This window comes from Microchirus variegatus (assembly GCF_963457635.1).
Source record: "Microchirus variegatus genome assembly, chromosome: 2".
NCBI lineage: Eukaryota > Metazoa > Chordata > Actinopteri > Pleuronectiformes > Soleidae > Microchirus > Microchirus variegatus.
In genome coordinates, this window is record NC_139803.1 from 28,728,700 (window position 1) to 28,742,633 (window position 13,934).

General features: G+C 40.8%; 1 protein-coding gene across 1 annotated transcript; it reads right to left on the minus strand.

Annotated features, from left to right (window-relative positions):
* Positions 1 to 1,269: 1,269 nt before the first annotated feature.
* On the minus strand, positions 1,270 to 13,253 carry capn3a (calpain 3a, (p94); the record flags this gene model as incomplete). Its single annotated transcript, XM_083910404.1, has 21 exons — positions 1,270 to 1,296; positions 1,395 to 1,453; positions 1,600 to 1,716; positions 2,242 to 2,320; positions 2,415 to 2,483; positions 2,672 to 2,745; positions 2,900 to 2,957; positions 3,274 to 3,351; positions 3,858 to 3,894; positions 5,609 to 5,817; positions 5,935 to 5,946; positions 6,347 to 6,516; positions 6,880 to 7,040; positions 7,198 to 7,275; positions 7,512 to 7,600; positions 8,782 to 8,865; positions 9,224 to 9,392; positions 10,130 to 10,263; positions 10,462 to 10,580; positions 11,640 to 11,709; positions 13,002 to 13,253. The coding sequence occupies 21 exons, from the start codon at positions 13,251 to 13,253 to the stop codon at positions 1,270 to 1,272; spliced, it is 2,145 nt and encodes a 714-aa protein (XP_083766530.1).
* Between the last annotated feature and the right edge of the window lie 681 nt (positions 13,254 to 13,934).

Below are 13,934 nucleotides of genomic sequence, written 5' to 3' on the forward strand. Positions count from 1 at the left end.
AGGTTCCATATTATACCGTATTTCTTTAAGTTAACCTAGTTCCCTGGCCACAGAGGCAGTTAGTATTTGGAAAAGTGATCATTTGCAGCCTCTAGCAGGCACATTGCTGTCGTATATAACATGTATCCACTGGACAGATAAATCCTCTGAGGCTGGACGTGTGTGTAGGACTCTGTGCTGCACTGTGAAGCCAAGAATAGAACGTTTCATGGACTTCCGGTTTTTGGATGCCGTTGCCCTCACCAGCACTCTTGTGTGTTTTACGGACAAACGGAGCTCCGCGAGACAACAATTCCAGGAATTTAGCACAATGTGACGTCCCAGTGAGCGCAGAAGTCAACATCGCATGTTTCATCTCCTGTACTTAGACTGAGGAGGACCACAAAAACATGAGTGAGTCATCTTTTTCAACACTTTGCTGACCTCCAGAGTCCCAAATTTATTTAAATGATTAAACAGTTGACTTTGCATAATATGGGACCTTTAATACGCCTCAATCGTCTTCTACAAAACAATGTCAGTTTTTAGCCAGTAAGTAAAGAAAGTAAAAACCAAATATCATAACAAATGTCAATAACTACAGCGGTATTCATCGTTTGTTTATTAGATTGAAATGGTTAAAAATTCAGTATACACTCATGAGACCAAAGCCTTAATAAGAAAAATCACAAAAAGCTGCAGTCAAACCCCTGTAGCCATATTTATCTCAAATCCATAGTTGAACCTTTAAAAACATCGGTGCTCATCAAAGGTTAGAAGTCTCAGCTCCATAGTTTTGGTTCTGGAGTCTCATCCATCCACGTGCACAGCTGAGTGACTGCCACATTGTCGCCAACATGCTACGCTAGGCCAACAACAAGTCCAGGTGTGTTGTTTTATTGACAGTGACCATGTGGATTCATGGTCCAGCAGAGACAGGAGAAGATGCCAGTGCTGCTCTGGTTGATGAAGAGATGAACAGTGAAGTGTGTGAAGGAGAAGCTGTGTGAGGTATCGTGACTGAGAAAGAGGAGGTTGTGTGTGTTTGATGCCTGAGAAAAAGTACGGTACATGGTCAAAAGAAAAATTGAAAATGAAAAACAAAGCAAAGGAGACTGATATTTTCATGAAGGAAATGTTACAGGCCTGAAAAGAGAGAAGGTAAAATGGAGGAGGTGAGTTGAGGTGGATGAGAGTGAACAGTGGTCAGATACACTGAATGTTGAGGTAAAAGCTGGCAGGTCTGGTCCTCGTGTGGAGTGGAGTTCACCTGGGAGAGGAGGAGCCTTTCTAGGTGTACATGGTCAACTGGAGCCACTGCACACAAGACACAAGACACAGGACAAAGAAAAGGTACAATCAATTTAGGGGTTGCAGGGTTGGTGTGTTTGTGGTTGTTCAGTTTCCTTGCTCACCTCCAGAACACTGAGTCTGATGGTACCGTCGCCCTCCTGATCAAAGGCCTGGAACGCTCCTGGAGACAAAAATCATCCAAACATCTTTACACCATTTCATCACCCTTCCTGGTGCACTACGACGCAACGGGGCACATATCCATAATCTCTGTATAATCCAGGTTCTATTGAAACAAAGCACAATAATCTGACAGCGCTGACTTACTGAACATGGCTTCGAGCCGCACCAGGCAGCTGATGAAGCTGTCGAAGTCGATGTTCATGTTCTCGTTGGCGTAGCGCATGGTGATGATGTCGTACAGCTGGTTGTTGAGACGGAAGCCTGAGCGGGACACAAGACACATGACTGTACAGTGACGAGAACATTCAGAGGGTGAGTTCAGGCTGTGGGTTCATCTGCGGCACAGAGTGAAACTTTCCCTACTGTTCTTAAGACTAAGCCCAGTCACACTGTTTATAATGGAACAGGATTTGTTTCTAATACGAGCATCTACTCAAACACAAGGTAAGATATTAATTAAAAAAAACTAAAAAAATGTGATGTTAAAAAGATGTGTCCATTTTTGTGCTCATTCATTCATTTTTATTTTTAATTCACCCTCATCAAACTATTTTCTGTTCCAACTATGATGTTTGTTTATATATATATGTATATATATGTATATATAATGGACTAAGTTGTAAAGTCTGTCTTTGTGTGATTTGGATGAACTGACCCTTTAAGATGTTTCATGTATGTGTGTGTGTGTGTGTGTGTGTGTGTGTGTGTGTGTGTGTGTGTGTGTGTGTGTGTGTGTGTGTGTGTGTGTGTGTGTGTGTGTGTGTGTGTGTGTGTGTGTGTGATTACCTGCGTCGTTGATGGCGTTCCTCATCTCGTAGCTGTTGATGCTCCCGGACTGGTCAGCGTTGTAGTGTTTGAAGATTCCCTGAAATACAGAAGGATTTACTTTTATATTATAATTATTTATATGTGTTTTACAGATGGATAGTGAAGCTGTTGTGGTGACCAGCGCCCCCTACCTGCCACTGTTTGATCTTATTCCACAGATGTCTGAACTCCTGCAGATTGAGTCGACCTGTCCCGTCCATCTGAACGCAAGCAGTTAAGACCACAATCGTACAAGTAAATGTCTTACCGTGTAAAACGTGGTTTAAAAACCGGATGGTGGTTTTTTATCCCATTTTGTTTCTATGCATTGTGAAAATAAGGCTCCTCACAGACACAGACATTCACAGTCTCTGACGACAAGACGTCAGACGACCGATGCACTCGATACAAAGGATACGTCCATCAGAGCAATCATGCTCCTGCAGCTCTCCAGACTGAAGCCCTCGGTGTTCAGGTCCTTATCTGGAGCACAGACACAGACACAGAGAGATTTTCATTACACTCCTCATCCTCATTTAATTCATTTGTATTTTTATGGTGAATTAATGAAGATTAATCAAGTACATCTATTCTACTCCTTTGATACTCATTACTCAGTGACAAGCTTCAAACTCACGTTTCCTGATCACTCTGTTGAGAACATTTTTCAGTTCATTGGCAGTGATTTCCATTTCCTGTGAGAGAGACAAAGAGATGTTTAACGTGTATTCTACTTCCATTTTTTTGGTGTATTTTCATCTTTTTTTTGCTGCCGTAACAAGAAATATCTCCAGTTTAGCACCAATAAGGTCTAATCTAATCTATAATCTATCATGCATATATACTTTTAGATGTAATTCATATTCATATTATTGTACAATAAAACTAATATGATAAAAGTAATGTAAAACATGCAGTGATCTAGTATTTTAGTATTATGGTCTCTCTCTCTGTCCATTTGTAAAAGCTGAGTTCATGTCCACAGTGTCGGGGACATCACTGTGAACTCACGTCTCCGGCTATTTCCTGAAAAATGGTCCTGAACTGCTGGTCGTCCTCACTCTCTTCTCCCGCTGACGCCGGCGCCGGCTGCAGCGTCACAGAGTCACAGAAGAGACAGAGACACGAAGACAGGAGAGAAAGACATGAATGTGAATATTTCATCTGTTATCAGCACAGGGAGCACATTTACACCTGCACTGGATTCATTAGAATAAATATACCATACAATTATAATTAGACAACATCTCTTAAAATAGTGGTTCCCAAAGACTGGGTTGAGACCCACAGACGGGTCACAGGACATTTCTTATGGGTCCCTCAACAAATTATCCCAACCTTTTAGTTCAGATTAATGTGTATTTGTATTTGTAAAATGTAAATTGTTTGTTGTTTGTCTCCCCCTGTCTGCCTGCTCCTGCTACTGCCAGGAAGTGGCTTGTGGAACATGTCACCATTTCCAGGTTTTGGAAACACAAAGGTATTTGTTTTTTAACCATTAACCATGTAATAATACTAATAATAATAATATATAACAAATATGTTTACGGTCAAATAAATAAATAATAATCAAAGAATAAAGACAGGATACTTACCACTGGATGATCGGCCTCGATCCTGTTCTCTATCTCCCTGGATGAAGACCAACAAACAGCGGTCACCATGGTGACAACAACATCACATCTGGACCACAAGCCTCAACAATCACAGTATGTCTATTTACTTCATCAATGTTTCAAAGCTGTGAATAAAATGTGTTTGGTTAGTTCAGACAGCGCCACCTGCTGCTTCTCTTCACTGACTTTCATTACATTTAAAGCTGCAGTGCGTAACTTTTGTTGATGTTTGTTTGTTATTTGTTGACGTTATTTGGATGATTTTTTTTGCTGCATCTGAAAAAAGGCTCTGTCAGAGCTGAGGGAGCATTAGTGTGTGTACAGCAGCAGAGCAGGGGCAAGAGGAGTCGAGAAGTGTTTATCCAATCAAACGTCACTTTACTAGCACAATACTGCTGATGCTTTCGTCTGTCGCGATGTCAAACAAATCACTTCCTGTGTGCAGCACGGGAATGTCACCAGGTGACACAAGATCAGAACTGAGAAACAGATTTCTCAGAGCACATTTGATGGTTGAAAAGTTATGCACTACAGTTTTAAAGCGTAAATGTTCGATCATATCTAATCTACTCTGTGTAATAACCGATACCTACCTGATTTCCAATTCAAAGTTAAAACTACTGCTATTAATGGTGTTGAATTTGCATAAAATGACTTGTGTGTGCTTTGTCTGATTCACAGCCAGGTCTCTGTCCATCAGAGCGCAGGCCACGTGCTGACCGGTCCTCCTGTGAGTGTCAGGGCAGTGGAGATGATGGATGTTTCTTGAATCTTCAGTGTGCAGCACTGAACTCTGAGAGTTTTACCGGATCGTGCCCGGATCTGAAGTGGCTTGTCCTAAAAAAGATTCCATAACAGCTTCGAACTGCGGCCGGTTTCTTCCAGCTCTACAAATCAAATTGCCGTTAACGTGATTTGCTCTTGGTGGCTTGTGTCCCTCCCACCAAGTACCCCAAAAACAACAACAACAACAACAACAACAACAACAACAACAGCAGCAACAAGAACAACAGCAGAAACAATAACAGCCACAACAATAACAACAGCAGCAGCAGCAAGAACAACAGCAGCAACAACAATATCAGCAGCAACAATAACAACAGCAAGAACAACAGCAGCAACAATAACAACAATAGCAACAGCAAGAACAATAACAGCAAGAACAACAATAACAACAGCAACAATAACAACAACAGCAACAGAAACAACAGCAACAACAACAACAACAAAAACAACAAACTCACCCTCAGAAACAGGCAAAGACAACTATGTCTGTGATAAACTTGGTATTTTCTGTCTTTTACATAAACAAACAGGGCTGGGTATTGAAGTAGAAGTAGTTTTCTCATTCTTATCTTTGAAAACTAAGAAAAGTCACTGAGGGCTTGATGTTTCCACAAAGTGTTCCTGTTTATATGAACTGTAAATGGCGAAAAATGTGAATTCTTATTTTGAAATTTTATGAGGAATGAAAATGATGTTCATTTTATGTTTATTTTATGGGTCACGGCAGATTTTTGGAGGGGTTCCGCAAAACAAATTTCCAGAATTTGTCCAAACTTTTAGCGAAGATTTATGTGTTTACATTTTCAACAACATGCATAAATGATGTTTTCATTCATTTACCAAACAATAATTGTGAATACCCAGCCCTGCTGAGAGACACAGGATCAATGGGACAAAATGAGCATCTGAAGCACACACCATGGTGATCACCCTCCCCCACTCACTCTGAGGTGTTCTTCTTCTCTGAGAAGACTCTCAGGATGAACTCTCCCTCCTGGTGTGGTTCGTAGGTGGAGGGAACGATGACGTACTCTCCCGGGCTCAGGCGGAAACGCTGGGTCACCTCGCGCAGGTTGATGTAGGCCTTGGAGCGAGCTTTAGACGCGTTGATGAGGAAGAAGTCCTTCTGCATGTGCTGCTTGTTCCCGTGCATCTGGAAGGGTGAGTAAAATCAGATCTTATATCGATAAAATATAGAGAAAGAACAAATATATATGTGAAGAAAGAGAAAAAGTCAGAATAGTGATTAAAAACTCCAAACTTCCCTCACCTCTTTGGGCACCTGTGAAGAGACAGAGACAAAATCAGGGTCAATAAAGAGGACATAAAATACAGGACGTATGTATTTTTACTGACCTGGTACTTTTAAAATCTAAACTTTACTTCAACTTTTAAATCTAACTTTTTTCTATTTTAAATTAATTATACACCTAAAGTAGCATATTCAATAAGCTCTTCTAAATCAGTCCATTTCATGTGGCAACCAAACATCATTCCATGTCAACACGAGACACTTTTATTTTGAAATTCTGTGAAATATCTTTAATTTTTCAATTGACTCGCCCCCTACTGGCCAGACGAGATGAGAGCCCTGTTCTAAATGGTATATACTGGACCTTTAAATGAAATTTCATATGAGGACATTTTGTGTCAATACTGTGTGGAAACATGAGAGGCGGCACCTCATAGATGGAGAATCCGATGGTAAAGAGATTTGCTCCCATCTTGCGTTCTTTCCGCCTGTTCTTTTGCATCAGAGCCACAACGAAGGTGCAGCCCACCTCGCTGTCCTCGGGATCGTCGTCCTCCTCCAGCAGACGGAGGCGATACTGAGGGTTTGTCCAGAAAGTGTCTGCAGAACAATGAGGACCAAATTCAAAGTGAATCACTAAGTGTGGTGTGGCCAATGATTGATGTCCCATCTTCTCTCAAACTCACAATTGGAAGTAAAAGCTGAAATGTTTATCTTATGTTTTCAGTCTATGGCAAACATAAAGGAATTGTCCTCACTATTCCAATACTAAAGGAGGGAACTGTATATACTTGCCCTGATGTGGAGGATAAAGCAGTAGAATATGGATGGATGGATGTTTTCTTGTCGTAAACTTATCAAGTTTTTGTTTCAAATCAAACATTTTGAACATTTTCCTGCTTCCACCCTTTCTGTGTCGCTGCTGCACTGCTTATTATTATTATTGTTTTTTGTTTTTTTTACCTGGATAGTTCCTGCAGCCTCCAGCGGAGCAGCCTCTCACCCAGCGTCCCTCGTTCATAGAAACCGTCCACTTGTGGATCTTGTCGTCCTCCAGAGCGTCAGGCGTGAGGTTACAGATCTCGATCTTGGTGTAGTTCTTCCTGAAATCCTCGAATGACATCCTGGATACAGACAGAAAATGAAAACGAACAATTGAAATGCAAGATAAATGAGTAGGTTATGTAAAGCTAGTTGTAAAAGGCTAATTTAATTTTCCTGTACATTTGGTTTACTTTTAAATGGGAAATCATCATAAAGTTGTTTATGCACATCACTGACCAGAACTCTCCGTCCTCGGCACTCTGGTGCTGCAGCTTCTCTTTTTCATCCTTGGACAGTGAGGTCCACTCCTTAGAGCTTGGAGGAGGAGAAAACCACAAATATCACAAGAAATGTCAAAGACCTGTTCTGGTGTCAACGAAAAACTAGGCTAAAAAAAAAATGAAATGTATTCATGCTCACAAAATCCCCAAATGACTCTAAACACTGCAGTATATTGATTGGTCTGTATGTGGCGCTGTAACTCAGAAATCATTTTTTAAAAATCACATTATGACATAAGTGATGGGTGAAGACGGTTAAAAGCTCGTTACTTGTCACTCCATGGACCGTTCCATTCCACTTGACCCCACGGGTTCCTGAGACGCACCAGACGAACTTTGGACGCCTGCAACGCTTTACACTGTCGTTAAAAAAAACAAGAAAAAAAACAGAGAGAACCAGAATCTGTTTATTTAGAATGAGTTTTTACATAAACAGACACAAAAACACAAACATGACTCCTGAGAGAAGACGATATTTTCGCAGCAGGAAAAGCAAATCAAACGCTCTGTTGAGTTTCTGTAAGTGAAGACAGTTTGACAGGCAGCTGAAAGTAAGGACCTGTACATCATGAGCACTAAAAGTATTATAATACTATAAAAAATATCATGTCACAACTATCCTGACCAAATTCTCTCTTCTGTCTCTACCTCTCCCCCCCTTCATCTCTCCTCTGTCTCCCAATTTCCTTTCACCCCAATCAGGCGAGGCAGATGCTGCCCATCTTTGAGTCTGGTTCTGTTAACAGGGAGTTGTTTTTTCTCTTCTCTCATTGTTATATAATATTATAAAGCAGAGTCACAAACTCGCAGACCCACGTCATTTAATTATAATGACGTCATTCTCCGTTTTTTTATTTTGCATCATGAAAATCCCCTACTGGCCACACTAGATACTCACTGGCCCCCAGGACATTTGGGTTAGGGTTATTTGAAATTATAGTTGTCTTAAAGAATTCTAGACAAGCAAACTTTTCTTAAACCATTTGCTGATTTTGTTTTCTTAAAAAGAAAATGTAAGAATATTGTCTAATATTTCAAACTTGATTGTCTGCCCCTCCCCAATGTGATTCACCTGTGTCTTGATTAACCCTCCCTGTGCTCCCTGTTTCTTGGTTTCAGTTCATCTTGTTCAGAGATTTCCATGCTGTCCTGGTCCTGTTTCCTGTGTTCAAAGGTATTTTTCCGTTTGACCTTTCTTCATGCCTTCACCTCCTCCTCTGGGTTGTCTTTCTTGTTTCAACCTGCATTTGCAACTTCCCTTCACCTGCTCATCCCTAAAGTTTGACTCTTATGTTTGATGAACCACCTGTTTTGGGAATAAACTGCTTGCCCGTTCTCATTTAATTCAGGGGATTAAATGTAACTATGGCCTTGTTTAGATTTAGATAGATTCAGATTTTGCTGACCAACTGTTTACATCATATATTGCAACCGAACCAATCCGATTTTTGTTTTTACCTGTCCAGACTGCCAAAAAAAAAAAGAATCTGGGTATGCTTAAAATTCCGATTTGGGCCTATTAAACCTCCTCATGTTTTACCTCCTCCACTGCCGTCACAGAGTAGGCGTGACCCTTCACAAGTCCAGTCGCGGTGCGAGTCTCAAGGCGAGCGGGAACCAGAGACTGCAAGTAAATCAAAATAACGATAACGTTAACGTCAAGGGCTAAGAACAATGATAAAACATAGATCCTGATAAATAAATGACTTTACCATGGCCATTTTTAGAATGCTAGTTGTTATTAGCTAGCTAATTAGCTTTGTCAAAGCAGACAAAAATCCTTTACGTTTCATGCTGTTTTGTGTGGACAGGGCCTAAATAATCTGCGGACCAGACACCAGCACAATACTAATCTGCATAGACTAGGATTGGGACCTAAGGAGAGGAAATGAAAACCATCTGAAGCTTTTGTTTTTGGTGCCTTCCAGTGGTTGAGGCCCGATGTTTTCTCTGAACGTGTTCACTTTCTGACACAGACTCACATCGATAGAACAGCCCATGAGGGAGCCTCTCTCCAGAGCTTTCTTCATGATTTTGTAAAGCTCTTTAGGAGCCTCCTTCATCTCGTAGAACTCTGTGACTCCACCGGTGAAATCCTCCATGGCCTCTGTGGTGTTTCCACCCTTGAGGGCCTCGTAGGAGCCGTGAAGCCTGGACAGAGAAGAGGTGATAACATTTACATCAATAAGTTCAATTCTGGCCTGGTACCTCAGTGTTCTTCTGCATGCTCTGCTGCATGTTTCGATTGGTGACCTGATGTGTTCTTCACTTACCCAATGTCCCCTCATGACTTTTGGCAAAGTGTGGTATAGCTCATGGATGGATGTACATCTCTTTTATTTAGACAAATCCATTCCCATGGACCATTTTAAATTCTGACAATCTTCCAAAACTTTTAATTATATGATATTGAATCCTCTGTGCTACACTGTAAAAACATGAAAAGTTATTTTTACTTCATTTTACCCAAGATTTGGAATTGGATTTTACGACAATTTCTTTGTTATTAAAACTTACACAAAAAAGCTTGAATAACTATAAATATTGTGTGATTATTATATACAAATTTGTCAGTTAAACGTTTTAATTGGTTTACAATGAACAATCTCTTGAAGTCCACCTGCAGTACTTTTACGACCCACCAGGGGGCTACAGCAATTTAAACAAATTAATTCCTGGTTATTTTTCAATGAATTAAATTGATAATTTATTGGTTAGCAGCTATTTTTGTCCATTACTTGACTAAAATAACTGAGGCAGCAACTAACAACTATTTTAGTGATCGACTGTCTATTTTGATGATGACTCATCCACACGCCTTTGCTTTGCTACGACAAATTCACAGCTAACGTCTTCTCAGACACAAAAACCTGCCAGGTCAAACTCACTTGGCGTAGGCCTTCTCCAGCAGGGCGCTCCAGAACTCGTTTCTCTCTGCGGACTTAGTGAAGACCAGCTGGTTGTTGACGGTTGGTATGCGGTCGTCGATGACGACATCCACCCAGTCGCCATAACGCCAGAACTGAAGGAGAAGAATGAAGAAACAGCATTGAAGAACATCCTGTGAGCCTTCAGAAAACAACAGTCATATTGCCTTTGACTCGTTCCATCTCTATAAACAGTCTATGTATGTCACACACTGGGCCTTTAATTTAGGAGTAACGTGACGTTAAGGTGCAGAAATGAAGGAATGCATGGAAGTTTATTATAATTTCCTGACCTGGAAGTGGAAGATGCCGCCGTATCCCTCTGAGTAGCTTTGCTCTGCAGGAACAACGCGGTACAGAAGCTTCTCATTCAGGGTGAGACAAGCGATGGCGGCCAACAACCAGCAGTCACCTGCACACAGGAAATCAATCAAATCACAAAAATGATGAATTACTCTATATACACATGGCTGTGAGGAGCTCGTCTACTCTGTTTATTTATTATTATTAGAATTGAAAAAAAGCAAATGTATTCAGCAGATACAGTGGACACAATGTCCCCACACGTGTCTGACTGGTGTTTTCTTTGATTTATGCACATTCTGTCAGCAATGAAATGGAAGCTGCCTCCAAAATAATTTGTGGTCCTGCTCTGGTGCCTTTTACCTCACAGATGTAAAGACTGACTTCACTCATGACTACATTTTGTTTTGCAGGAGGAAGAGATCGGCCCTGAGCGCTGACGACATCAGTTTTCCTGATGGTCCAGGTGTGTGTTTCAGCAGTGAACAGGTTAACAGGACCTTTGTCCCCTTTATTCTCACTGTGACCGGGACAACAATGAGAAGTGCTGCTGGATGGATTCCCTTCCAAAAGAGTAAGCAGATTATGGGGAGGCCATGTGCAGGGGGATCAGTGGGATATTCGTTCACCAAAGTGTCCTGCACTTTCTTTTAGATATTGAATTTAAAACCAAGTCAAGAATACATTAATGTATAATCAAGGCTTAGGATTAGGTAGATTGTTGTTTTTCTATGAAACGTGTAAAGTGAGAACCAGTGTGAAATAAAAATTTATTTTAGTTTTGGGAGAGAAACTATGGATTGAAATAACTGATGATTGAAACTGTGTAAATTTGAGGTTTATAAATTAATCAAATGAATGAATCATTAAAACTGAATATTTTTTGGTTTATGGACAAAACAAGACATTTGACAAACATAATAATTTCCAGGTTGAATCGAGAAAAGAATCAACAGATTCATCAATTATGAAATCCTTTACCTAATCCTTAGTTGCAGCTCTAATTTCGTTCCTTTTATTTGCTCCAAACAGGCCTTGAAACTCAGGTATTAAGTTATGGATGCAATGATTGAATAATTTGGCTCTGTACATTTTAAACTGTTTTCATTTCAAATATTTGTTCCAGAGTGACAGGTTCACACTTCACTAAAAGTTGAGGGAAATTTACCCAGATCTCCCTGGCAGATGTCTGTCCGACTGGCTCCTCCCACAATGAACTGAGGATTCTCACAAATTTCCTGCCAAACAAAAGACATAAACTCAAATCAGTTAGACACAAGTCTAAAGCAGTGACCCGCCAATCGATTCCATGCCACTGATTGTCAAATCATAATGAGGTATTTCTGTATGTTTTCTTATGTAATAGATTCATTTTGGTTAAAAAATGTGTTTTTAATGTGAACGGTGAATCATTCCACAAATCAACACAAACAAAAATATTGTTATTACGGTTTGTTACCGTAAATGTATCGAGGGCTAGCCATTGTAAGTAATATCAGAAGATAATAAAGTTCTACAATTTAGAACTTTATTATGTTTTGATATATTTTGATTACAAGTACTTTTTATTTGGATGTATTTATTATCTCGGGTAAAACTCAGCGTTAGTGATGGTGTTTTGAATTTGAGCGATAGTGTTCTAGGGTTAAGATGGAGCCAGGTATAACTCTTACTATTTAATGTATTATTATTATTTTGTTATTTTCTACCTCGCTCCAGTCACATACCCTGCTGTATACAGTAGAACAGTATTCATGATTACCACCAAAGGAAGCTCACGTACCACTAGTGGTACACGTGCCACAGTTTGAGAACCGTGGCACTAAATAGATATTTGTTTTACGTGCGACTGATTTGTCTATGAAAAATGATGACAGAATTTCATTTTAACAGTAAAGGTAGCAGTGTTTGTAGTCGCGGCAGCCATCGTGGATGGAATCGGTGTTGGTGTTGGTGTTGGTGTTGGTGTTGGTGTTGGTGTTGGTGTTGGTGTTGGTGAGGTTGCTCCGACTTTCTTGCTGTGTTCCATTTACATTGGAACTCGGAGCTGGGAGTGACGAGTTCACCATGTTCCAGAGAGAAGTTGCAAAAAACTGTATCCCAGGCTGGCTGTTGTTAACAATTCCAGTGGATAACAAGGCTGCACATGGTATTTCAGCGTAGCAACATGTTTATGGATATAAATCAAACCGTACTATGTGTACAAGCAGAAATCACATTCAACAGGAGTGCTATTAGCGGTAAAAGAAGCGATGTTTGGATTGTGGCTGCTTTCTTGGAATCCTAACTCGTACGTGAGATTGCGCCGAGTTTCCGAGTTGGAAATTTTAGTTCAGTGACCTCTAGAGACCCACAAGGTAAAGGTCATGTCAGCTTTTGAGCTTTGTACATGCTATTGAAAGTAGGTTTTGGTAATGACGACCTCACTTATTACATATCAAAAGTATACAGTCCCACCTCCCATGTGTGATCCACTCCCTCTTTTTTTTAACTTCCCTGTGCCAACCTGGCCAAACTCCCCTCCTCATACCTTGGGCCTCTTCCAGACGATGTTCTTGACCTTGGTGGACTTGTGTCCGAGCTCTTTGAAGCCCAGAGACTCCACAGTGGCCGGGAAAGAGTCATCCTCAAACAGACTCTTCTTGTGAAGACACTCCTGTCTCAGGGTGTTGAAGTCTTGACCATTGAAGCGCAGTGGTTTGTTCAGAGATCCTTCTCCGTCTCTCCTCTCTCGTTCCCGGATCAACCGGTCACAGAAAAAGCCAGACGGTGTGTAGGGCATCTCGTCTCAGCTGACTTTTTCTATTTTAAAAAAAAAATCAGACTTTTGCCACTTGTACTAAGGTCTTACAAGCCTAAAAACCCTGGCATAAATCCAAACAGCTTCCGTCTGATTGGCTGTCTCTTTGAGTGACGTTCCCTCACTGTCCCCTCGTCACAGAGCAGATGTTCAATCTCTCCATCGCTGTCCACATGTACACACACTCGCACATCACACAAACGTCCGTTTTCTGCATTCCCATTGGCCACTGTGAACAATGAGGCGTTCCCTGGCTGTGGTGCCGTGGTGCCATCATTGTCGGGTGACACAAAGGCCAGCGGGCCGCAGCAGAGAGCATGTAAAGAGAGGTCAGTAGATTCCTTGCCTCAGCAGAAGGCATTCAAGCCCTTTTAAACCTGTTGTGAATGGAACCTGTCATTGAGCAGCCTCAGCATAACCAGAGCAGGCCACTGTCACATAGAGGAGTATTAGGGCTGGGCGATATGAACCAAAAGTCATATCCCGATATATTTAGACTGAATATCGAGATATACGATATATATCCCGATATTTTTTTTTCCCACAAAGCGAGAGAAATGAAATGTTCAGTCAAAGCCAAATATGACATGTCACAATTCCTCAGCTGTTCAAATAATAACATGGAAACTGTTTAACATCAGGAGTACCTTTTTTGAAATCAAA